Source organism: Anolis sagrei, chromosome 8, assembly GCF_037176765.1.
Source record: "Anolis sagrei isolate rAnoSag1 chromosome 8, rAnoSag1.mat, whole genome shotgun sequence".
Taxonomy (NCBI): Eukaryota; Metazoa; Chordata; class Lepidosauria; order Squamata; family Dactyloidae; genus Anolis; species Anolis sagrei.
In genome coordinates this window covers 24,707,148-24,733,672 of record NC_090028.1, presented here as the reverse complement: position 1 = coordinate 24,733,672, position 26,525 = coordinate 24,707,148, and the positions used below count along the sequence as shown (strand labels likewise).

Sequence of the window (26,525 nt, the reverse complement as noted above, 5' to 3'; positions counted from 1 at the left end):
CTTTCATGGCTGGAATCACTGGGTTGTTGTAGGTTTTTTCAGGCTATATGGCCATGGTCTAGAGCAGGGGTCCTCAAACTTTTTAAATAGAGGGCCAGGTCACAGTCTCTCAAACTGTTGGAGGGCCGGATTATAATTTGAAAAAAAAAATTGAGTGCATTCCTATGCACACTGCACATATCTTATTTGTAGTGCAAAAAACATTTAAAAACAATGTAATAATTAAAATAAAGAACAATTTTAACAACTATAAACTTATTACTATTTCAATGGGAAGTGTGGGCCTGCTTTTGGCTGATGAGATGGGATTGTTGTTGTTGTGTGCTTTCAAGTCATTTCAGACTTAGGTTGATCCTGAGCAAGGGCCAGGTAAATGACCTTGGAGGGCCGTATTCGGCCCTTGGGCCTTAGTTTGAGGACCCCTGGTCTAGAGGCATTCTCTCCTGACGTTTCGCCTGCATCTATGGCAAGCATCCTCACTACCTCTGAGGATGCTTGCCATAGATGCAGGCGAAACGTCAGGAGAGAATGCCTCTAGACCATGGCCATATAGCCCAAAAAAACCTACAACAACCTATTATTATTATTATTATTATTATTATTGCTCTATTGCATCCTAGTCTCCAGGGCAGCAGAAAACAAGTTTGCTCCCTCCTCCCTATGACTTCCTCTCACATATTTATACATGGCTATCATGTCTCCTCTCAGCCTTCTCTTCTGATTGCTAAACATGCTCAGCTCCTTAAGCCGCTCCTCATAGGGCTTGTTCTCCAGACCCTTGATCATTTTAGTCACCCTCTTCTGCACACATTCCAGCTTAGAGTCAACATCTCCCTTCAATTGTGGTGCCCAGAATTGGACACAGTATTCCAGGTGTGGTCTAACCAAGGCAGAATAGAGGGGTAGCATGACTTCCTTGGATGTAGGCACTATACTCTTATTGATGCAGGCGTGTGCGCAAAGTACTTCTAGCTAGACCAGAATATACTGCTAATTCTGGGCAACTTCTACTTTTCCATCCGCATTGGGATTCTGAAGGAGAGAGAAAAAGATATCCTCCTCTTCCTACTTCATTTATACATTTCATAAATGCCTTGCATGCAGATGAAATATGCATGAAAAATACATATCTACCTCTTTCTGACTTTTAACACTGATCAGATGTTAAGATAATAGAGCGTCAAAGATGATTTATGGCTTGCACAGGCAAACATATTTGACAGCCTTGTGCATGTTTCCCACTGCATTAACTTCTCGTTGTATTTGGTCAGAATTTGGATCCTGTCCAAACTGCAGACTGCTTCTGTGGTCAGTGTTTCTAAAGCGATGCTAAAAAGGATGAGTAGTTGGGTGTAAGGGGAGGCCAGCATAGTAAGTCTTGTGAAGGTAGAAGGGTAATTCGGTCCGCAGTCATCCTCTGCTGATCTCACTTGGGTTCTTACGTGGGCTTCGTGATCAGTGCCACCTCAACTTGAAGCCTGAGGTATAGGGATCCATAGGGAGCAGTTTGCATTATTGAATTAACGGGAAGTGGATGAACATTTTCTCCTCTCAGCAGTGAATAAAGTTGAACTTCTTTCGACCCAGGCGCATCTTTGTGTGTGGTTTGTACCTTGTTTTGCCAAGGGACACAGCAGGGTCTAACAGTTTGTCTCTTCCTTTTCACTCTTAGCAAGAAGCTGGGTCACGAAGCTCTGCAGGAAACAGCAGCACGAACAGGGACCGCCTGATTGCGGAGGCGCCGGTGCCCCAGGAGAAAGCCACTGCCCCTCCGGTTCCTTCTCACTTACTTGGGACGCCTTACTCCTTCGGGATCCCTCCCAACTCCATTGTGCAGGACTCCCGCTTCCCGCCTCTCAAGTAAGTGGGGCTCCGAAGGGTGTGTGATCACAGAAGGCAACGGGAGGGCATGTGACAAGAGCTGCTCCTTCCTCTCCAAAGTGCAAGCATGCTGGGAATTGGTCCCTCGCCCAGACGTGGGCTTGTTTTTACCTGAGTCACCCCACCTAATCGTATTCTGACTTTTGCAGAGTAGTTCCAGAAATCCCTTTTAATGTATTGTTGAAGGCTTTCATGGCCGGAATCACTGGGTTGGTGTAGGTTTTCCGGGCTATATGGCCATGTTCTGGAGGCTTTTCTCCTGATGTTTCGCCTGCATCTATGGCAAGCATCCTCAGAGGTAGTGAGGTCTGTTGGAAGTAGGAAAATGGGTTTAGATACATAGTAGCTTTACATGCAGCAGCCTTCACACTGGAGCTTTCTCACATGAGGCTTCTCTCACACAGGGGTTTACCTCACACTCCTCAGGATGACACTAGCTTTGGCCCACTGACTATCAAGCTTCGGCCTGCTCACTTTTTCAGTGCTTGACTCCCACTTTCGTTATAAAAAATGCCTAGTTAATGTTTAATATTTCTGACAGATATGAGTAGTTGCTTTGCATTGTTTTTTTCCAGTTGTAAGCTCCCTTCAGCTCCAGTGTTGGGAGAAAGATGGGATATAAATAAACATAGTGATAATCGCCATTCTTCCCACTTAGCAGCCTCCAGCGGCATGTCCACCACGTGGTGCCTCCCAGCGCAGTCACGGAAGACTACCTGCGCAGCTTCCGGCCCTATCACACAGCCGAGGAGCTCCGCATGTCCTCCCTGCCTCCCATTGGCAGGAGCTTTCTAACATGAGGCTTCTCTCACACAGGGGTTTACCTCACACTCCTCAGGATGACACTAGCTTTGGCCCACTGACTATAAGGCTTCGGTCTGCTCACTTTTTCAGTGCTTGACTCACACTTTTGTTATAAAAAATGGCTAGTTAATTTTTAATATTTTTGACAGATATGAGTAGTCACTTTGCATTTTTTTTCCAGTTGTAAGCTCCCTTCAGCTCCAGTGTTGGGAGAAAGATGGGATATGAGTAAACATAGTGATAATCGCCATTCTTCCCACTTAGCAGCCTCCAGCGGCATGTCCACCATGTGGTGCCTCCCAGCGCAGTCACGGAAGACTACCTGCGCAGCTTCCGGCCCTATCATACAGCCGAGGAGCTCCGCATGTCCTCCCTGCCTCCCATTGCCCTGGATCCGGCCACTGCTGCTGCCTACTACCACCCCAGCTATCTAGCTCACCATCCGTTTCCTCACCCGGCCTTCAGGTAAGAGCCAGCCATCTCTGTCCACTGCCCTCTTTCGCTTTGTGTGGACACCAGGATGTGATTGCGGCTTTCAGGTAGCTACCCAGGCAGGTCCTTTGGAAGAATCGGTAATAAACAGGTCTTGCCCACAACGGAGGCTTCTCTGAGGGCTTCGGCACAGCTGTAATAAAGCACAACAGGCCATCACTTAAAGCGGCAGCAGGACTTCGGATGTCAGGCTGCTAATTTGTTCTCTGAATGAGGCCCCGTGGAGCAGTGCGTGCCTCGGCTCAGCTTCTGTTATGCCCTGGGCAGCCAGGCATGCTGTGCCCGTGGAGATCTGAGATCTGACAACCGACGTGGAGCACAAATGTTTTAAAAAGAAGCTGTGGGGAACCTAAGAATCTCCCTCCAGCTTTTCCTCTGTGACCGGTTTCCCATGCATGCAGAGTTGTAGGTTTGGGTTTATGTAGCCTTCGTTGGGGAAGGTTTTGTTGGGCAAGTGGGCTTATTAACAAAAGACGACCCTCCTTATAAATGTACAGCAGAGTAACTTAGCAGCAGCAGCGTGACCCGGCACCAGTCACCCAAAGTGATAAATAGAACCAATGTTATCTCTTCCTTAGGAGGCTTTATAGCAAAATAATATAATAATATTTTTGCACTATTTACAACAAGGTTTCCATTACACAGATAAACAAATACACAGTAGATTTTAACACACAGCAGTCTTTTTCTTGGAGCTTTACACACAAAGCTTCTCTCACGCAGAGGTTTACCTCACACTCCTCAGGATGACCCCAGCTTTAGTCCACTAATTCTAACAGGCTTCGGCCTACTCATTATCCTCAGATCAACACTAGCTTTGACCCACTAACTCTAACAGACTTCGGCCTACTCACTCTCTTTAGGACAACACTAGCTTTGGTCCACTAACTCTAACAGGCTTCGGCCTACTCGTTGTCCTCAGGTCGACACTAGCTTTGACCCACTAACTCTAACAGAGTTCAGCTTACTCTCTCCTCAGAATGACACTAGCTTTGGCCCACTTACTCTCACAGGCTTCGGCCTACTCACTCTCAGGACGATACTAGCTTTGGCCCACTAAGTCTAACAGGCTTCGGCCTACTCAATTTCCTTAGGACGACACTAGCTTTGACCCACTGACTAACAGGTTTTGGCCTACTCACTCTCCTCAGGATGACACTAGCTTTAGCCCACTGACTCTAATAGGCTTTGGCCTACTCATTCTCCTCAGGGTGACACTAGATTTGGCCCATTGACTTAACAGGCTTTGGCCTACTCACTCTCCTCAGGGCAACACTAGCTTTGGCCCACTGACTCTCACAGGCTTCAACCTACTCACTGTCCTCAGGTCGACACTAGCTTTGGCCCACTGACTCTCACAGGCTTTGGCCTACTTACTCTCCTCAGGACGACACTAGCATTGACCCACTGACTCTAACAGGTTTTGGCCTACTTACTCTCCTCAGGACGACACTAGCTTTGGCCCACTGACTCTCACAGGCTTTGGCCTACTCACTCTCCTCAGGACGACACTAGCTTTGACCCACTGACTCTAACAGGTTTTGGCCTACTTACTCTCCTCAGGACGACACTAGCTTTGGCCCACTGACTCTAGCAGGTTTTGGCCTACTCACTCTCCTCAGGATGACACTAGCTTTGACACACTGACTTTAACAGGCTTTGGCCTACTCATTCTCCTCAGGGTGATACTAGCTTTGGCCCACAGACTCTAATAGGCTTTGGCCTACTTACTCTCCTCAGGACAACACTAGCTTTGGCCTACTCACTCTCCTCAGGATGACATTAGCTTTGGCCCACTGACTCTAAAAGGCTTTGGCCTACTCGCTGTCCTCAAGTCGACACTAGCTTTGTCCCACTGACTCTCACAGGCTTCAGTTTACTCTCTCTCCTCAGAACAACACTAGTTTTGGCCTACCGACTCTCACGGGCTTCGGCCTACTCACTTTCCTTAGGACGACACTAGCTTTGACCCACTGACTCTTAACAGGCTTCGGCCTACTCACTTTTTCAGTGCTTGACTCACACTTTTGTAATCAAAAATACCCAGTTAATTTTATTTATTTGCAGCTTTTATATTCTGCCCTTCTCACCCCGCAGGGGACTCAGGGCGGATTACAGTGTACACATATATGGCAAACATTCAATGCCAATTTTGACATACAACATATACAGACATACACAGAGGCTACTTAACTTTTTCTGGCCGCCAGGGGAGCTGTCGCTTTCATCGTCCATCTGCGACACTGATGAAGTACTTCCGCATTCCCCGCATGCATTTTTGCTGGAGTGCTTTGCTGGAGTTTCTTTTTTATGGCCTCATAAATTAGTTAATTTAGCCTCCCCACACTTTAAGGTGGTGCCTAATTTTCCTACTTGACAGATGCAACTGTCTTTCGAGTTGGAAAGGTTGACAACAGGCTACACAATTGGTTGGAAACCCACTCCAACCCGGGCTGGCTTCGAATTCATGACCTTTGGTCAGAGTGATCTTAATGCAGCTGACACTCAGCCAGCTGCGCCACAATCCCTTTGAGGTCATTTTTACATATGTATCCATGGTCAACACATCAGCTAGCAAAGCCTCTGTGTAAGAAAGGATAAATGCACTAAAAAGAAAACAAAATATATTTAAGAAATATTGGTGGAGAAGGTTGAGAAAGGGCATGCGTTTCCCTTATTCCTCACAGAAGGACACCAAAGCAAACAGCCGTGAGGCTTCAGAATTAAACTTGTAGGTCTACCATATCCAGATATATCTGAGCTAGCAAAGTCGATATGTTCCTGAGCATTACTTTGACAGAAAAAAGAGCATTACTTTAACAGAAAAATTGGAACCAGAGGCAGAAATAACAAGGGCAGGTTCTTCCTGCATGGCTTTAAAGGACCCTGTGGGTTAACTGCATTTCTCTTTCCAGGATGGATGATTCCTACTGCCTTTCAGCTCTACGCTCGCCTTTTTATCCGATTCCAACTCCTGGCTCACTTCCGCCTCTGCACCCATCAGCCATGCACCTCCACTTGTCCGGCGTGAGGTATCCCACCGAACTGTCTCACTCGTCTCTTTCTGCACTACAATCTGAACGCATATCCAGCCTGACCGCAGAGAGGTATAAAATGTATTTAGAACATCGTTGCTATTTCAGGAAGGAGCTGGGGGGTCCCTCATTTGGGCTGACGTGGGTTCTGTTCTTCCTTTGTCCCTTCAGGTTGCAGATGGATGAGGAGCTGCGGCAGCGGGAACGCGAGAAGGAAAGAGAACGGGAAGCTGATCGCGAACGAGAGAGGGAACGGGAGAGGGAACGCGAGCGGGAAAAGGAGCTGGAACGGGAGCGAGAGAAGGAGAGGGAACGGGAGAGAGAGCGGGAGCGGGAGCTGGAACGGCAGCGGGAGAGGGCCCGGGAGAAAGAGCAGAGCATTGTCAAAGCCATGGAAGGCCCCTTCCTTCCAGCGTTGGAGCTACAAGGGATGAGGAGCCACCCACCGGAAGAGCGTGTCAAACCGTCTGAGCAGCTAACGCCAAACCGAGCAGGTGACCCGGAGCGCTTTCCTTTGGAAGTTCAAAGGCAGGCTGTGTATTTCCTAAGGATAGGGCAGAGCTAACCAAAAAAGCAGAGTCTTAGCCTTTAGGTTATTTCTGCCTGTTCTTTTCTCCCAATTCGGGGATGTCAAGACTGACTGATATTGGAGAGACAGAGAGAAGGACGATCAGTGAAATATGATTCTTTAGATCAGGGGTCCTCAAACTTTTTGAACAGAGGCCAGGTCACAGTCCCTCAAACTGATGGAGGGCCGGATTATAATTTGAAACAACAAAAACAAAACATGAATGAATTCCTATGCACACTGCACATATCTTACTTGTAGTGCAAAAACACTTTAAAATAATACAATAATTAAAAAGAAGAACAATTTTAACAAATATACAAACTTATTAGTATTTCAGTGGGAAGTGTGGGCCTGCTTTTGGCTGATGAGATAGTTGTTGTGTGTGCTTTCACGTCATTTCAGACTTAGGTTGACCCTGAACGAGGGCCGGGTAAATGACCTTGGAGGGCCGTATCCGGCCCCCGGTCCATAGCTTGTTGCACCTTGCTGCTGCGGGATGTAACCATAATTATTGCTCTTGGTAAAAGTATCCAGGGAAAGGCTGCACAATTTGAAATGTTTTCCGCTATTCAGTTCTTGCCGCACCCATTCTTTAATGCAGTGGTTCCCAACTCGTGGTCCATGGACCACTAGTGGTCTGCAAGAACTAAAACAGTGATGAGCAACCTTTTGAGCTTGGTGTGTCAAAATTTGCCAAAAACCTGGGCATAACTTGGGTGGGGTGTCAACTTCGAGAAAAAAAACACCATAGTTTTGCAATATTTATAGTTTAAATAAGAAAAATGTATATTCCATGCTGAGTTATGGAGTGAACAATGCTCAAACGTGAAGATGTTAAATTTATAGAGCCTTTTACAAATTTAAGGATGGAATTAGATCGGCTCTTATAAGGTGTACTTCTTTGTATGCGGCCGCATGTGGCTGCGTGTCATCAAAAATAGCCATGCATGTCAGTGCTGACACACATGTCATAGGTTCACCATCACGGAACTAAAATATGGTCCGCGGCCTCCTCATTACTATGCCATTGCAACAAGAGTGACTGGTCTTAACAAAACCCTGTTATAGTACCAAGGCTTTTTAATTATTTATTTATTTACAACATTTATATGTCACCCTTCTTACCCTGAAGGGGACTCAGAGCAGCTTACAAGATATATATATACATACAATATATTATGTTATTAGCATAGGACAATATCAATATTAAATATTACTATATTGTACTATACCATTGTACTGTAATATTATTATTAGTAATATTATTAAATAAGGTTTTCTGTGGGCGAGCAGATGCCAACTATTGGATGGCATATGTTCTGTATCAGAAACTAGAGCTGATGTGGTCTAGCCAATGCAGTTTTCCGAATCGGCACCCCAAATAAACAAACTGAATCAAAAGTTGACCAAAAACTGATTCGGAACCCTTTTGATATTAATGTTGGAGAGTGGTCCAAAAAAGGTTGGGATACACTATTCTAACACATGGTTGTTTCTGTTTTTTGTTGTGGCGCATGCCCTTCATAGTGCATTTCCAGGGCTTATTGCTTAGCACTGCTACTGTGTTTCTGTCTGCCTTCTGCATACCCATGGGCTTGCCCATCAATCATGGAATCTAGTTGATTTGACATTAACATAATGTAAAGTACTCCCACCCACACAGAGCACAGTTCTAGACCCAACCTTTCAAGATGCATGGTCATTTCTAGTCCAGCCTTTTTAGACAGGCTGAGAACTTTCATTGACTTTACTGGCCTTTGCTACCATAACTGATCTCGTGACTGTCTTGGCTATTTATTGTTCTCTCCTCAGTTGCTCTTCCACAGAACAGTGCATTAAATATGTTCTCGAAGGCTTTCGTGGCTGGAATCACTGGGTTGTTGTGAGTTTTCCGGGCTGTCTGACCTTGTTCCAGACGCATTCTCTCCTAACATTTTGTCCACATCTGTGGCAGGCATCCTCAGAGATTGAGGGGTCTGTTAGAAATTAGGCAAGTGAGATTTATATATCTGTGGAATGTCCAGGGTGGGAGAAAGACAACTCCCTCTCAACAAAGGATTCCCCCAAGCAGCAACCAGTCAGACATTGCAGCTGCAACACCATTAAATGCTAATCAAGGCGGCTAATTGAAACATTCACACTTACCTGAAACAGACAAGAGTTATTTCTCCCACCCTGGACATTCTACAGATATATAAACCCGATTTTCCTAGTTTCCAACAGACCTCACAACCTCTGAGGATGCCTGCCATAGATGCAGGCAAAACATCAGTAGAGAATGCTGCTGGAATGTGGCCATACAGCCTGGAAAACTCACAGCAACCCAGTCCATTAAATAGATGCAATTTTTCAGGAATAGTGAAACGCCTACAGGCTGTGGCTTTTTGTGTTTTAAGAATTAGATTGTGTAACATCACCACATCTTCTGCTAGAATGCAGATTCTTATGGCCAAAGGAGACTCTTTTGTTGCATTGGGCAATCTAATGATTCATGTGAAATCACTGTTGGACAGGTGTATTTTTATGCGTGGTGTATGCTGGCCCTACGGACCCCAGAATTACATTCTCTACTACAGGGATAGTGCGTAGGTGCTGTTGTTTCCCAAAACTAATTGAACAAGAGCAGCTATTCTGCCTGTAAACATTGGCATTTCTTTTCTTTTTCCTGCAGAGAAGTCCAAGGATTCTCCTGCAATCCAGACCCTCAAACCAGTCCAGCATCCTTTGCACCCGTCTTCTGCCTCACACCACCCAGTGCCCAGCCTCATCCCCAACCACAGCCTCTTCCCTTTGCCCGGAAGCAGCACGGCCACAGCCCTCCTCATCCAGCGCACCAACGAGGAAGAGAAATGGTTGGCGCGGCAGCGGCGGTTGCGGCAGGAGAAGGAAGACCGCCAGTCCCAGGTCTCAGAGTTCCGGCAGCAAGTGCTGGAGCAGCATTTGGATATTGGGCGCCCACCTGGACAGATAGAAGTCGAGCACCGGCCGGAGAACCTCCGGTAAGACTTGCTTCTGAAGAGGTGGAAGGAAGGCTTTCTCTCCTTTCCTAAGGCTAGCTGCTGCCTCTCCTTTTTGGTTTCCCAGGTTGAGAAGGTCTGAAAACACTCAAGACCCTGATCCAGGCTGAGGTGATTTCTTAGTAGAGGGAGGCAGCCCAGCTGGGTTGGTGCTTCAGTGGGATGAAGAAGACCCAGAGCATTATCGAAGGCTTTCATGGCCGGAATCACTGGGTTGTTGTAGGTTTTTCGGGCTGTATGGCCATATTCTAGAAGCATTCTCTCCTGACGTTTCACCTGCATCTATGGCAGGCATCCTCAGAGGTTGTGAGGTCTGTTGGAAACTAGGAAAATTGGGTTTAGAGATCTGGAAAGTCCAGGGTGGGACAAAGTACTCTTTGTCTGTTGGAGCTAGGTGTGAATGTTTCAATTGGCCACCTTGATTAGCATTTGATGGCCTTGCAGCTTCAAGGTCTGGCTTCTTACTGTCTGAGGGAATCCTTTGTTGAGAGGTGATTAGTTTATTTCCTGATTATTTCTTGTCTGGAGTTCCCCTGTGTTTGAGCTTTGTTCTTTATTTACTGTTATAATTTTAGAGGTTTTTTTTTAATACTGGTAGCCAGATTTTGTACATTTTCATGGTTTCTTCCTTTCTGTTGAAATTGTCCACATGCTTCTTGTGGATTTCTATGGCTTTGCTGTGTAGCCTGAGATTGTAGTTGTCAGAGTGGTCCAGCATTTCTGTCTTCTCCAATACTATGCTGTGTCCAGGTTGGTTCGTCAAGTGCTCTGCTATGACTGACTTCTTTGGTTGAGTTAGTCTGCACTGCCATTCCTGTTCCTTGATTCATGTTTTGGGCAATGCTGCTGCATTTGGTGGTCCCTATGAAGACTATGAAGATCCGCATAGTTGTTTTTTTTTGTTTGTTTTTGTTTTTTTGTTTTTTTGTCGTGTCAGGAGTGACTTGAGAAACTGTAAGTTGCTTCTGGTATGAGAAGGGGATGCCCAGATGATTTTTGCTGTTTTAATCATCCTTGTGGGAGGCTTCTCTCATGTCCCCGCATGAGGAGCTGGAGCTAATAGAGGGAGCTCATCCGCCTCTCCCCGGATTTGAACCTGCAACCTGTCGGTCTTCAGTCCTGCCGGCACAGGGGTTTAACCCACTGTGCCACTGGGGGCTCCATCCGCATAGTTAAAGCAATGGTATTCCCCATAGTCACCTATGGATGTGAAACCTGGACCATAGGGAAGACTGAGCGAAGGGAGATAGATGCTTTTGAACTGTGGTGCTGGAGGAAAGTTCTGAGAGTGCCTTGGACTGCGAGAAGATCCAACCAGTCCAATAAAGCCTGACTGCTCATTAGAGGGGAGGATATCAGAGACAAAGTTGAAGTACTTTGGCCACATGATGAGGAGACAGGAAAGCTTAGAGAAGACAATGATGCTGGGGAAAATGGAAGGAAAAAGGAAGAGGGGCCAACCAAGGGCAAGATGGATGGATGGCATCCTTGAAGTGACTGGCTTGACTCTGAAGGAGCTGGGGGAGGTGACGGCCGACAGGGAGCTCTGGTGTGGGCTGGTCCATGAGGTCATGAAGAGTCGGAAATGACTGAACGAATGAACAACAACAACGTGGAGACTTATCCACAGCTGGATGGTATACGGTAGACTCCTGCAGAGGTGAGAGGATCCCTCTTGTCCTCTGCTGAACGTAGCATTTGTTGGATTTTCTTAGTGGGTCTGTAAATAGTTTGTAGGTTGTGTTTCCTCATCAGCTTCCCTATACAGTCAGTGGTTCCCCTGATGTATGGCAAAAATCCGACAACCCAGAGACAGCCTTCTTCTGGCTCAGCTCTGGGTGGATTTCAGCAGGCACAAACTAATGCCATCTGACAGCTGCCTGGAAGCTTGGGTAGAGTGAGTAGAGTGGCCTCTATCCAATCGCCGGTCACCAGGTGTCACCGAGACAGTTGTCACTAATTGGTGCCATCTTTGGCAGATGGAGGGAGCAAGGCTTGGGCCTGGGAGATGGCTGCCTATGAATGGGTTGCAGCCTTGGTTGGCAGCTTGTGGTCCAGGCAGGGGCAACAGAGTCCAACGTTGGCTCCTGTAGCCTTCCTGTCCATGGCCAAGAGATAGATGATTGCTCTTGAACACAACAGGAGTCTCTCCAGCCACAGTGGCTTGTGTCCTTCACTCCAGGGTAGGTTAGGCTTCAGTCCCAGTAACCGAGTGAGTAGCTAAGCCGTCGTCCTGTGTGAAAAGCTGGCAACACCAAGTGCAGGGAGTAAAAGCAGAAATGTGTGCGCAGAAGGGCTCTTTCTGTCAGCACCTATTGCCATGCTGCTTGTGTCTCTGGATGGATTGATTCCTCTTCTCTTGCTATGGTGCCAAGGGCTGACTTCAGCTCACCAATGGCTCAACTCATCCCTTTGGCTCTGCTGCTGGATCCCATTGTTGGTTTTGTGTATCAGAAGATTAGAGGAGCTAATCGGGTCTGCAGAGGAGTGGGTGGCTGCTGTGCATGCGTGGCAGTGTCACATTCTCATTTCAGCGTCTTCTTTCACAGCTGTGCACACTGGAACAAGGTCACCCCTAATGCGTATATCAAGGAGGCCCTTGCACTGTTTGCTCAGAAAGCCACAATCCAGTGGCCACTAAAACATTGCGCCTGGATGGCCGACATGGGTGCGACAAAAGCTACGGCTTTGGCCAAATTGTGAAACAACAGAGCTTTGTTTCATTCTTGTCCATTTAACGTCAGTGTTTCAACACACCCAGTGTTTATTTTAAAATGTTTAATTTATTACATCTGGCCCAGCCATAAGGTTTTAAAATCTCTGTGTTATTGTTTATATGTGAGTTATATTAATTGTACTGTTTTATTTGCTTGCTGTTTTGTTTTTACTGATGTGTTGTTGGGCTTGGCCTCATGTAAGCCGCCCCGAGAGGAGCCCCCGGGTGGCACAGTGGGTTAAACCCCTGTGCCGGCAGGACTGAAGACCGACAGGTCGCAGGTTCGAATCCGGGGAGAGGCGGATGAGCTTCCTCTATCAGCTCCAGCTCCTCATGCGGGGATATGAGAGAAACCTCCCACAAGGATGATAAAACATCAAATCATCCGGGTGTCCCCTGCGCAACATCCTTGCAGACAGCCAATTCTCTCACACCAGAAGCGACTTGCAGTTTCTCAAGTCGCTCCTGAAACAACCAAAAAAAAAAAAAGCCACCCCGAGTCCCCTTGGGGAGATGGTGGCGGGGTATAAATAAAGTATTATTTTTTTTTTAAATTAAAATTTTAATTTATTACATCTGGCTTGGCCATAAGGTTTTAAATTGTCTGTGTTATTGTTTATATGTGAGTTATATTAATTGTACTGTTTTATTTGCTTGCTGTTTTGTTTTTACTGGTGTGTTGTTGGGCTTGGCCTCATGTAAGCCGCCCCGAGTCCCCTTGGAGAGATGGTGGCGGGGTATAAATAAATAATAATAATAATTATTATTATTATAATTATAATTATTATTATTAGGAGCCCCCGGTGGCACAGTGGGTTAAACCCCTGTGCCGGCAGGACTGAAGACTGACAGGTCGCAGGTTCAAATCCGGGGAGAGGCGGATGAGCTCCCTCTATCAGCTCCAGCTCCTCATGCGGGGACATGAGAGAAGCCTCCCACAAGGATGATAAAACATCAAATCATCCAGGCGTCCCCTGGGCAACGTTCTTGCAGACGGTCAATTCTCTCACACCAGAAGCAACTTTCAGTTTCTCAGGTTGCTCCTGACACGACAAAATATTATTATTATTATTATTATTATTATTATTATTATTATTACACCCCTACACCCTGATCTTTTTTCTAGACAGACAGGTTCTCCAGCCTATTTTGGAGTTTATGGGGATATGATTCTCAAATGCTTTACTCTGAAGTATTATGCTATATCCATAGTACTCTGCTTAGAATGCTCCTTTGATAGAAAAGAGATCGATAGGAGTCCTTCGCAAATATAAGTAGATCTATATTTGTGGAAATTGTCTGAGCCGATGTTCTTAAATGCTGTTTCCTGCAAACCATTGTTGCAGAGACTTCCACAGCAGTCACATTACAGACCAAGGGAGCAATCCGCATTTGATGCTCTACTGCACGGAGTCCCGGTGCTCTCAAGTGGAAAGCTGTTAAACGCACAGCTTCACCACATGCAATATTAATCATGCAAGCGGTTTTACTCCTTTTACTAGTTAGTTAAAATGGATTTCGTGTGTCATTCCCTTTCTGCCACTGGAACGGGAGATAATATTTTGGGAACAGGATTTTGTCCACATCCAGCCTATCCAGAAGTCCTAAATGAAAGTGAGCAAGGATGCAGAGGCACAGTTTGCACATCCATCGTCAGCTGGGATTGTAACTGGTTGCCTTTCCAGAGTAGATCACGCTCAGAGCAACTCACCACAACATAATAGCATTAGGTAATGAAATGGTGTTGAAAGAGTGGCTATTTATTTGTCGTATCAGAACCTAACCAAGGGTACAGTTGTCATGTATTTAAAAAACACAAAGTTTAAACATCTTGGTGTTCTATTAAATGTCCTTTGACCAGTAGCTGGCCGCTTGGAGTGTCTCTGGTCTTGCTATAAGAAGCTCCTCCATTGTGTATGTGGCAGGGCTCATCTTCATTGTAGTAGGTGGTCTTATTCTCTGCACTTTCATGTTGTGGACTCCATTTTGTGGCCTCATTTCTTAAAGTTGCCTCTGCATCTCGTGATGCGAGAGCAAAGTCTGTTCAGCGCTTTCCAAGTCACCCAGTCTTCTGTGTGCCCAGAGGAGAATCTCTCATTTGGTATCAGCCATGGCTTGAGGTTCCGAGTCTTAGCCTGCCACTTTTGAACTCTTGCTTGCTGAGGTGTTCTTGTGAGTATCTCTGTCGATCTTAGAAAACTATTTCTTGATTTAAAGCATTGGCATGCTGGCCTTTCATTATTGGCTGCTACTTCAGATGGTGCAATACCGACTAAACAGAATAATTTATCCAGCGGTGTAGGACGTAGACATCCTGTGATAATGTGGCATGTCTCATTAAGAGCCACGTGGAAGTGTGGTCATTATCAGTTTATTAGATGTGGTCAAAATACTACAGTAGTTGTAGAAGCATTTCATTATGTTAGGGAATCTGAGCTGTCAGGCTCAAAAATAACCCTCAGTTGGGTTGATTCCACCATAAATATGGCACAGTACCAGAAGCAAACTTCATAACCTGCAGAAACATACGTGTGGCGAGCTAGGATAAGCTTTCTCGCCATAGGATGGCATAGGATTGCAGAGTCAGAACTTTAGGTTCAAAAGTATTTATTGAAGTAAAAGCTGCCCTGAGTCCCCCCACCCCACCCCACCCCACCCAGGGGTGTGTGTGTGTGTGAGAAGGACAGAGTACACATGTACAAAATAAATAAGTAATAAATAAAAGAAATGCATTTTTGATGGAAAAGGTCTTGGAGCTCACTAGCTTACTAAGTCTCATCTTCTAAGAAAGGTAAAAGGGTAAAAAGGAAAAAAAAAAAGCCTATGCGGCTACATTTTGCCTAAAAAGAGAGGCAAAATGCGTCCTCGGTGGAAGAAAGAAAAAGCAGAAGAGATAGTGGCGGAGACCACATGGTCAACCCGGAGCAATAAAACTTAAAAGAGGAAGCTCCCTCCATTCCTCAATTCCATTCCTACATATTCAAAGGGGGAGGAAACAGTGACAAGAAGGAAGAGTAAAGGCAAAGCCCTTTTTGGTAAACATGCATCAGAATGTGGGGAAGGAATCCTCACCTTAATCCTATCTACATTACTCTTTGAGGACTGGAGATTTGATGACACAAGAGACTTGTGCAGTCCAAGGATGAAACCTAACACATTGTTGTTGTTCATTCGTTCAGTCGTCTCCGACTCTTCGTGACCTCATGGACCAGCCTACGCCAGAGCTCCCTGTCGGCCGTTACCACCCCCAGCTCCCTCAAGGTCAGTCCAGTCACTTCAAGGATGCCATCCATCCATCTTGCCCTTGGTCGGCCCCTCTTCCTTTTGCCTTCCACTTTCCCCAGCATAATTGTCTTCTCTAGGCTTTCCTGTCTCCTCATGATGTGGCCAAAGTACTTCAACTTTGTCTCTAGTATCTTTCCCTCCAGTGAGCAGCCGGGCTTTATTTCCTGGAGGATGGACTGGTTGGATCTTCTCGCAGTCCAAGGCACTCTCAGCACTTTCCTCCAACACCACAGCTCAAAAGCATCGATCTTCCTTCGCTCAGCCTTCCCTAAGGTCCAGCTCTCACATCCGTAGGTGACTACAGGGAATACCATGGCTTTGACTAGGCGGATCTTTGTTGCCAGTCTGATGTCTCTACTCTTGACTATTTTATCGAGACTGGACATTGCTCTCCTCCCAAGAAGTACATTAGGCCAGTTAAAATTTTGAATGTTGTGTGTATGTATAAGCCTTTGGGTTGCCTATCAACAGATGGTGATCCCATACATTTCCATAGGGATATTTAGAAATGGTTCTGCAGGTTCCTTTCCCAAAAATAGAGCCTACAACACCATTCAAGTACTAAGCAGGGCTGTCCCTCCTTTGCTGCCAAAATCAGATGGGATCTCATGCATTTAGGATATGTTTACCAGGATTAAACATTCCACTTGCCAAAATAACAAATTCCCCAGCACCATCCCCTAAACATGATCACCATCTTGCAGGCTAGGGAGGGAAGGTCATGGCAGTGAAAGGACTGACAACCACATTAACCTTTCCTCCACCTCCATATATGTAGCAACTGTGAAAAAAAAAGGGAAGGGAGTGACATTGATAAATCAGTACATAGAAGGGTGCTATAGAAGTGAGAAATCATCCAAGAGTTGAGAGGTGTGATTCTTAATAGCTTGCTGCATTAATTGTAAACACCGCTAGATGTCACTTCAATTCCAGACTCCAAACAGCCGTCAATGTTCATCTTGGTCCTGGTTGAGCTCCCTCCCGTGGATCAAGGGAAGAATGGCCCTTCTAATTTTGCAGCTCACAATGCAATATTTTTTTTTCATGTCAGAAGGAATGACTTGAGAAACTGCAAGTCGCTTCTGGTGTAAGAGAATTGACTGTCTGCAAGGACGTTGCCCAGGGGACACCTGGATGTTTTTGATGTTTTACCATCCTTTCGGGAATCTTCTCTTGTGTTCCTGCATGGGGAGCTGGAGCTGACAGATGGGAGCTCAACCCGCTCTCTCCCACAATGAATGAAATCCTTGTGCTAGCGGGATTGCTAACAAACAGGTCAGCGGTTCAAATCCGCTCTCTCGAGATTCAAACCACTGACTTGTCGGTTAGCAGTCCTACCAGCACAAGGGTTTAACCCGTTGCGCTCGGGCCCCTTACAACAACAACAACATTACACTTTATTTATATTTTGCCCTTCTCCCCAAGGGGACTCAGAATGGATTACAGCATTTACATACATAGACAAACATTCAATGCCTTTACAATCGTGTATAGTGAGACACACAAACAAAGGCAGAGGCTTCTCCTTTCATTTCCGGCTCCTGGAGGCAGTGCTCATCTCTGTCTCTGAGGAGGTGGTTCTCCCATTTTCAAGCCAAAGAGCCTGCATTGTCACCTCCTGGTTGTGTGTCCAGCAAGAATGTTTGGAGCATCTCTTTGCCTTTTCCCACCGAAGCGGTACCTAGTTATCTACTCACACTTGTATGTTTTTGAACTGCTAGGTTCAAGCTTCAGTACCTTAAAATCACTAGGTCCTATCTGATCTTGGAAGCTAAACAGGGTCAGATGGGAGACCACCAACAAATCTCAGGTGTTGTAGGCTCTGTGTCAGAGGAAGGAACTGCAACACTACCTCTGAATATTTGTCGCCTAATGGGATCACCCTAAGTTGGCATGTGAAGACACATATAAAGAGAAGGCACCAATCTTGCCAAGAAAACTCCCATGTGCATTAGGATCGCAGAAAGGACTTGAAGGCATGCCACAACAAACAAACAACACCAGCTATAATAGAGGAATGTCTATATTGCAAAGGAAACTGACACTTCAATGCATAATGCGGAACTTCAAAGAAAAAAATACTGTTTTATAGTGACTTGATTTTTAGGCTGTTTTTCTGTATGATGGCACTATTTATTTATCTATCGTGTCAGAGGCAAGTTGAGGGTACAGTTAAAATGCATTTAAAACACAAAGTTTTGAAAAAGAACTTGGCATGATGCTAAATGTCCTTTGACCAGAACTGGCCACTTGGCCATTTGTCAGGTGTCGCTGTGAGAAAGTCCTCCATTGTGCATGTGGCAGGGCTCAGGTTGCATTGTAGTAGGTGGTCTATGGTTTGCTCTTCTTTACACTCACATGTCATGGGGCTCCACTTTGCAGCCCTATTTCTTAAGCTTGGCTCTGTATCTCATGGTGCCAGAGCATAGTTTGTTCAGTGCCTTCCAAGTTGTCCCATCTTCTGTGCATCCATGAGAGAGTTGCTCATCTGTTCTCAGCCACAGCTTGAGGTTCCAGTTTCAGCCTGCCACTTTTGGACTCTTGTTTGCTGAGGCGTTCCTGCGAGTATCTCTCTCTCTCTTTGGAAGCTATTTCTTGATTTAAGGTGTTGGCATGCTGGCTGATATTCAAACAGAGGATGGGCTGGAGATGTCAAGGCCTTGGTCCTTTCATTGCTGGCTGCTACTTCCATTGCTGCAGATGTCAGGTGGTGCAGTACCAGCTAAACAGTATAATTTCTGCAGTGGTGTAGGGCGTGGACATCCTGTAATAATGCAGCATGTCTCAGTAAGAGTCACATCCACTGTTTTAACGTGGTGAAATGTGTTCCACACTGGGTATGTGTACTCAGCAGCAGAGTAGCCAAGCACAAGGGCAGATGTCTTCACTGGCTCTGGTTGTGATCCCCAAGTTATGCCGATCAGCTTTCGTACCATATTATTTCTAGCACCTCCTTTTTGCTTGATAGTCAATCAGTGCTTCTTATAAGTCAGAGCATGGTCTAGAACAGGGGTCCTCAAACTTTTTAAACAGAGGGCCAGGTCACTGTCCCTCAAACTGTTGGAGGGCCAGATTATAATTTGGAAAAAAAATATGAATAAATTCCTATGCACACTGCACATATCTTATTTGTAGTGCAAAAAAAAAACACACTTAAAAACAATACAAAAATTAAAATGAAGAACAATTTAACAAATATAAGCTTCTTAGTATTTTGGTGGGAAGTATGGGCCTGCTTTTTGGCTGATGAGATAGGATTGTTGTTGTTGTTGTTGTTGTGTGTGCTTTCAAGTCATTTCAGACTTAGGTTGATCCTGAGTGAGGGCCAGGTAAATTACCTTTGAGGTAATTACCGTATCCGGCCCTCAGGCCGTAGTTTGAGGACCCCTGGTCTAGAGTTATATATTTTATATTACATGTAATATTACTAATAATATTACAATATAGTGGTATAGTACAATATAGTAATATATAATACTGATATTGTACTATGCTAATAATATAATATATTGTGTGTGTGTGTGTGTGTATGTGTGTGTGTGTGTGTGTGTGTGTGTGTGTGTGTATATATATATATATATATATATATATATACAGGGTTAGTCAAAATGCATAGGCCAATAAGCCATTCAATTGAATGGCTTATTGGCCTATGCATTTTGACTAACCCTGTATATATATGGGCAGCATATAAATGTTGTAATTGAGTAAATAAATAATAAATTGAGTGACTCCCAGGCATTTTGGTGTGCTGCAGTGCTCCAGTGGGATTTGCAGTATTACGGCACTGAAGGCAGTTCACAACAAACACATAAACGGAATTGCTTGTGGAGCACAGCCTCCTAATCATGCATTTATGACTGATATCCAGTATTATATTGGGAGGAATAGTACCTGGCACCCCCTGCAAAGCTGCTCTTGTGCTCAGTGTTAATTTCTGTGTTTCTCCCTTATATACAGATTGGGACCAAACCGCTCTGAGGCAAGTAGCCGAGACCCACCGCAGCATTTTGGAGGTCCCCCTCCTCTCATCTCCCCGAAGCCGCAGCACCATCCTGTCCCCACCTCCCTCTGGAACCCTGTCTCCTTGATTGACAACAACACCGAATCCCGAAGGGTGCAGGAAAGCCACCCTCTCCAAAGCCATGCCAGCCAGTTTGAGCCCAGCCGGCAAGCCATCCCCCTGGTGAAAGTGGAGCGGGTCTATTGTCCAGAGAAAGCGGAGGAAAGTGCCAGGAAAAAAGACGCCTTGGACAAGTATCCGCCGACCAGAGAGCCTGGAGGTTTAGAACATAGTGGCTTTGCCCACGGACCCTTCTTAGCAGAACTGGAGAAGTCCACGCAAAGCATTTTGAACCAGCAAAGGGCAGCCCATTCGCAGACTGGACCATTAGTTGACACCTTGACCAGTAAACCCGCCTCGCCTTATAGGCATCCTTTACTCCGGGGCCACGACCCCATGTATGTTTACGATGAATTCTTGCAACAGCACCGCAAGCTGGTCAGCAAACTGGATTTGGAGGAGAAGAGACGGAGGGAAGCCCAAGAGAAAGGTAAGTCCGTAGTCTCTCCAGAGCAGGCCTGGGCCAACTTTGGCCTTCCCTCCAGGTGTTTTGGACTTCCAACTCCTACAATTCTGGCAGTTAGCAATTGTGGGAGTTGGAGTCCAAAGCACCTGGAGGGAAGGCCAAAGTTGGCCCAGGCCTGCTCTAGATTATCCTCTGCTGTAGGATGCCAGGTGTTTCAGAAAAGACGTACTGTATATACTCGAGTATAAGCTGACCCGAATATAAGCCAAGGCACCTAATTTTATCACAAAAAACTGAGAAAACAGATTGACTCAAGTATAAGCCAAGGGTGGGAAATGCTGCAGCTACTGGTAAATTGCAAAATAAAAACAGATACCAATTAAATTACATTAATTGAGGAATCAGTAGGTTATATATTTTTGAATATTTACAAAAATGGTATTTTAAGATAAGACTGTCCAACTCTGATTAAATGATTATTTACCTTCTTCAATGTAAATAATATACTACTACTACTAATAAAATGATATTATAATTACATATTTTATATTAAATGTAATATTACTAATAATATTACAGTATAATGTTATATATAATATTAATATTGTGCTATGATAATAATATATTGTATTTACTTTTTACTTGTAAGCTGCTCTGAGTCCCCTTCGGGGTGAGAAGGGCGGCATATAAATGTCGTAAATAAATAAACAAATGTGCTTACGTATCCTTTTGATAATAATAAAGAGAGTAACATAATCAATCTAATAATAACAACAATAATAAAAAGATTAAAATAATGAATGTAGCAATAACAACAATTATACAGTAAAATAATAAATGTATAATAATAGAGTAAAATGATAAATGTAATAATAATAAATAGAATAAAATAAATAAATAAATAAATAAGAAGAAGAAGAAGAAGAAGAAGAAGAAGAAGAAGAAGAAGAAGAAGAAGAAGAGAGTAAAAGAATAAATAACCTTGTCTTGAGTATAAGCTGAGGGGGACTTTTTCAGCCTAAAAAAAGGGCTGAAAAACTAGGCTTATACTCGAGTTTATTCAGTAAATGGAGATTTAAAAAGGAGTGTAGGAGCCTCTGTTGTCATTATATGGGGTACCTGCAAATCTCCCACGCAGCAATTCAGATGGGAGCACATTGCACCTTGCTTTGGGAAATAGGCAGTGATATTTGGCCTCAGGCAAGTTCTTTAGATAGTTTGCTTCATAGAAAGGCCTAACATAATGTATGGACAGGGCACTAGAGGAACAAGATACGTAAGAGCGAGAGCGCAGCTCACAAAAGGCAATGTCCCACAGTCTCTGGTTGATTGATTTGAGAGCCATGTCAATACCCAGATGACTTAGAAGGGATGCGGAAAGGACGATGGGGGAAGCTTTCTTAGAATTGATTTTAAACCAACTGCTTATGTACTCATCCCGAGCTATGTGATGAATCAAACTGGACCCTAAAGTAAAAAACTCTGATCTTGAGCTTATATGTTATGGAATCATGAGGGTTTTGGTTTGGCAGAGAAAACTCACTTCTGTGATTCCGTCGGATTGCGCAATTGGTAGTTAAAGTGGTGTCAAACTGCATTAATTCTACACTGAAGATGCGCCTAAAAGTGATGGGTACATGGTTTTTGCATCTTGAGGGCTAAATGCTACTTCTTGATTTTTTTGTGAAGGCTTTCCAGGGCTTGTTGCCTGGTTTTCCATGTGTTAACAACACAAGAATTGAATGACTAATGCCTAGTAAATGTGAAATTAGTGAGAAGTAGCCTTTGAGCTTTCATCAAAGCCCTAATAGCCGGGGTCACATTGCTGTCAGGGAACTAATTGCTCCTTGCAAACAGAACGCGCTCACTTGCTCTCCCTCCTGAGTTTGCAAATCGCCTTGAACACCCAGTTCGCGCTGCTGTGTAAATCCTGCCGCCAAGACAGGCCCAATTAATAAATGATGAGCCAAGGCTAATAAAGCAGCTTTAAATATTAATCTGGAATGTACAACCAGAGTAGGATTCGTGGAATGGAGGAAAGCAAAGCACTTAGTTGGGAGCAGTTAGCTGAGGGAGTGTGAGTATGCAGGCTGTAAAAGCATCCGTGGTGTGTTGTTCGGCAGTTTTCTATTGGCTGCTCATGGCTCGTTGGGCACCGGCTCAGCCTGTTTTGTCCTCAATGCTTCTTCTTCTCCTTTGGCAACCCCATTGACCCTTTTGGACCTCAAAGCCAGCTAGCAATGGAGTTCGCTACTGTGTTGCTGTACCTATTTTTCTACCTGCAGAGCAGTCTGTTATCTTTTGTAATATAATATGGTGGAAGTGGTCTGTTGCCCTGGTTGGCATGGGGTCTGGGTTTGCCTTTGCTCTTCTTCCATAAGCGTAGAACAGTGATGGCAATTTATTCAGTCATTCCTTAGAACAACTCAGTATGAAGCAAACAGTTTTTGTGGTAGGGCTTAGCTGGATCAATATGAGCGAAAAAGAAAGCAAGCTGTTTGGAAAACATTCAGCTGGAGCAGGTACGGGCAAACCCAGGCCCAGGGGTCGGAGGTGGCCCCTTCAGCTCTTTCTCAGGCCCTCCTCTCTCTAACTGTCCTATCCTTCTCTCTCTCTTTCCTTTCTCCTTCCCTCCCTCTCTCCCTTCCTTGCTTCTCTCTTTCCTCCCTTCTCCCCTTTCTCCCTTTCTCCTTCCTTCCCTTTTACTTTCCTTCCGTCTCTGTTTCCTCCCTCCTTCCTTCTTTCCCTTCCACTCTTTCGTCCTTCCTTCCCTCTTTCTCCTCCCTCCTTCCTTCCTCTTTGTCTTTCCTTCCATCTTTCTTTCCTCATTCCCTTCCCTTTCACACTTCAGTCCAGGGGTCCTCAAACTTTTTAAACGGAGGAGCAGGTCACAATCCCTCAAACGTTGGAGGGCCAGATTATAATTTGAAAAAAACATGAATGAATTCTTATGCACGCTGCACATACCTTATTTGTAGTGCAAAAAAACCCACTTAAAAACAATACAATAATTAAAATGAAGAACAGTTTTAACAAATATAAATTTATTAGTATTTCAATGGGAAGTGTGGGCCTGCTTGTGGCTGATGAGACAGGATTGTTGTTGTTGTTGTATGCTTTTGAGTCGTTACAGACTTAGGTTGACTCTGAGCGAGGGCCGGGTAAATGACCTTGGAGGGCCGCATCCGGCCCCCAGGCCTTAGTTGGAGGACCCCTGCTTTAGTCCTTCCTTCCTTTTCTCCCTCCTTCCCTCTCTTTCACCTTCCTTCCTTCCTTTTTGTGTTTCTTTCATCTCTTTTTCCTCCTTCCCTCCATTCCCTTCCACCCTTTTGTCCTTTCTTCCTTTCCTTTTGTCTTTCCTTTCATCTCTCTTTTCTTTCTCCCTCCCTCCATTCCCTTCCTCCTTCCCTCCCTTTCCTTCTTTCTCCTTTCCTCCTGGTGAATGTTTAGCTGGGAGAAGAGAAGGTTAAGAAGGAACATGAGAACCATGTTCCAAGATTTCAAAAGGTCTCCCATTGAGGAGGAGGGGGAAAAAAGAGAGCAATGGGTTCAAATAGCAGGGGAAAAGATTTGACTGAAAAGAATAGGAAGAACTTCCTGGAGAGTGGCATACTGGCTTCCTGGGAGTGTGGTGGAAGCTCCTTCTCTGGAGTCTTAGATTACGAGATGGGATGTAGAGGTGGATGCGTTCGGACAAGCTGGGCTGATGATATAGAATTGTTGTTACTGTTGTGCAAGGGCTGGGTAAATGACTTTAGAGGGCCGTATTTGGCCCTCGGGCCTTAGTTTGAGGACCTCTGAGCATAGCCCAATATTAGTATTATATATTACTATATTGTTGCTGGGTGGAGGGGCTCCCAACTGATGAGCCAGGGGACATGGTGGAGTAGGAAATATTGGGTCTAATGGATGCGCTTTTCCCCTCCCGTCCACCATCTCATCCTGACCAAGGCCAACCCTTTTGGGACCCAAACGTTTCCCGTCTTTCCTTCGCTTTCTGCCTCTGAAAGAGAAGAGGAAGGGGAGGAAAGGGCAGGGAGGGGGCTTGGGGAGAACCCCCTCCCTCCCAGCCCACCCACCCAGGCCCGTCATGCAGCCCCCAAATTGGAAAGTTTGCCCATGCCTGAGTTAGAGGCGTGACCTTTGCCTTCCTGCCTTGTGCACGCAGGTTACTATTATGATCTAGATGACTCCTATGATGAGAGCGATGAAGAGGAAGTACGAGCCCACCTACGTTGCGTTGCAGAGCAGCCCCCTTTGAAGCTGGACACGTCTTCGGAAGTAAGTTTTATTTCTTGTGGATCTGTGTGGCCTTCAGCAAGTATCTCTTGGGAAATTTGGTGCCACATAATTTCATGCCTGAGGAGAAACCATTAATAACTTGCCTCATTGCCTGAGTCATTGATATGTCTGCATACTGGAAGAAACCAGCAGATCGCTAGGAATATCTCTTAAAGAGATGATAAAAAAGTAGTATGGCTTTCTTTTGTGAACTAAGTCATGTTCTGGTGACTTTCCCCTCCAAAAAGATACGTTCCTTAAGAAAAGGAGATCTGATGATAAATAAAGTCTTTCCTTCCTTCAAGAAACTAGAGTTCTTGCAGCTCTTTGGGCTGACCACCCAGCAACAGAAGGAGGAATTGCTGGTCCAGAAACGGAGGAAAAGGCGGCGAATGCTGCGAGAAAGGAGTCCTTCCCCACCAACGGTCCAGAATAAACGCCGGACGCCTTCTCCACGGTTCGTGCTTTCAACACGTTACAGCCCAGATGAGATGAACTGCAGTCCCAACTTCGAGGAGAAGAAGAGGTTTCTCACCACCTTCAACTTAACTCACATCACTGCTGAGAAAAGGAAAGGTATGCACCGGCTTGACAGCAGTGGTAGGAACAAAGGCCAGAATCTCTATTACAGTCTGCATTCTGTAACTTTAGCAACTAGCCATCCCCTGCCACATGTTGCTGTGGCCCAGTCCGTATATATGTATTTTGTGTGTGTGTATGTGTGTGTATATATTTGTGTATGTGTGTGGCTGTGCATATATATATATATATATATATATATATATATATATATATATATATGCTCTGTGCCTTAAAAACAAAAACAAAAGAACCAATGAACGAAATCACACCAAATTTGGCAACAATCACTCCAAAATTATGATTTTGTCATTTGGGAGTTGTAGTTACTGAGATTTATACTTCACTTATAATCAAAGAGCATTCTTAACTCCACCAATGATGGAATTGAACCAAACTTGGCACACAGAACTCCCGTGGCCAACAGAAAATACTGGAAGGATTTGACATTGACCTTGAGTTTTGGAGTTCACCTATATCCAATATGCCCAAATGGGAACACTGGTGAGGTTTGGGGAAAGTAGAGCTTGACATTTGGGAGTTGTAGTTGCTGGGATTTATAGTTCACCTACAATCAAAAAGCATTCTGAACCCCACCAAGGATAGAATTGGGCCAAACACAGAACCTCCATGATCAACAGAAAATACTGTTTTCTGATGGTTTTTGGTGACCCCGTGAAACCCTCTTGCAACTCCCCCCTCAGGGGTCCCGACCCACAGGTTGAGAAATGCTGTCTTAGTAAACACAAGTATTATGGCATGGCTGGATTCTGTTGACCACAGGCCTAGGTCCACTTTGATTAACTTTTTAAAATGCAACATATGCACAGAATTAAGCATTAAGACACAATGGTAACATAAACTGAGGGATTGTCTTCTTTAGTTTCTGTAGATATGTGGCTTTTCTCATTTGACATCTGGGAAAAGTCGGCTTCACACACTTCCTTTCTATCTCGTAGATAAAGAAAAACTAGTGGAGATGTTCCATGCCATGAAACAAAAAAGTGCCTCCATATCAGCATCAGTGAAAAGCTCCCCACAGGACAGTCCTAGCATTGCTCAAGCTGGTAAGTGGCTGTAAATGGGATTGTTGCATTTGGGTTTTCTACTGCCTGAGTGTTTTCTACTGCAAGCTTTTGAATCTGACTTCTTACTCTTTAGTCTGGAGAGTATGTGCTGTGTGCTTTGAGATCTCTCTCTGCTTGTGTGTCAGGAGAGATGTTGTGATTGGATGATTTTCCCTCTCTTGAAACCTGAGAAGAGATGGGTGTTAGAGGAGAAACAATCGGGCACATCTAATCACCTCTCAACAAAAGATTGTCCCAGGCACTGCCA

The 26,525-nt window shown here is 44.9% G+C and overlaps 1 protein-coding gene across 9 annotated transcripts in view; it reads left to right on the top strand.

Moving 5' to 3' along the window:
• The window catches only part of GSE1 (Gse1 coiled-coil protein), a 510,191-nt gene that overhangs the window by 470,649 nt on the left and 13,017 nt on the right, over positions 1–26,525 (top strand). For 8 of the 9 annotated variants that reach the window (XM_060788123.2, XM_060788125.2, XM_060788130.2 and 5 more), the window contains 9 exons: positions 1,673–1,860; positions 2,950–3,150; positions 6,093–6,284; positions 6,384–6,706; positions 9,455–9,782; positions 19,762–20,354; positions 24,499–24,611; positions 24,917–25,187; positions 26,150–26,257. In XM_060788123.2, coding sequence (XP_060644106.2) covers positions 1,673–1,860; positions 2,950–3,150; positions 6,093–6,284; positions 6,384–6,706; positions 9,455–9,782; positions 19,762–20,354; positions 24,499–24,611; positions 24,917–25,187; positions 26,150–26,257 — 2,317 coding nt within the window. The remainder of the gene's footprint in view (positions 1–1,672; positions 1,861–2,949; positions 3,151–6,092; positions 6,285–6,383; positions 6,707–9,454; positions 9,783–19,761; positions 20,355–24,498; positions 24,612–24,916; positions 25,188–26,149; positions 26,258–26,525) is intronic. The other variant, XM_060788124.2, reaches the window with a different exon arrangement.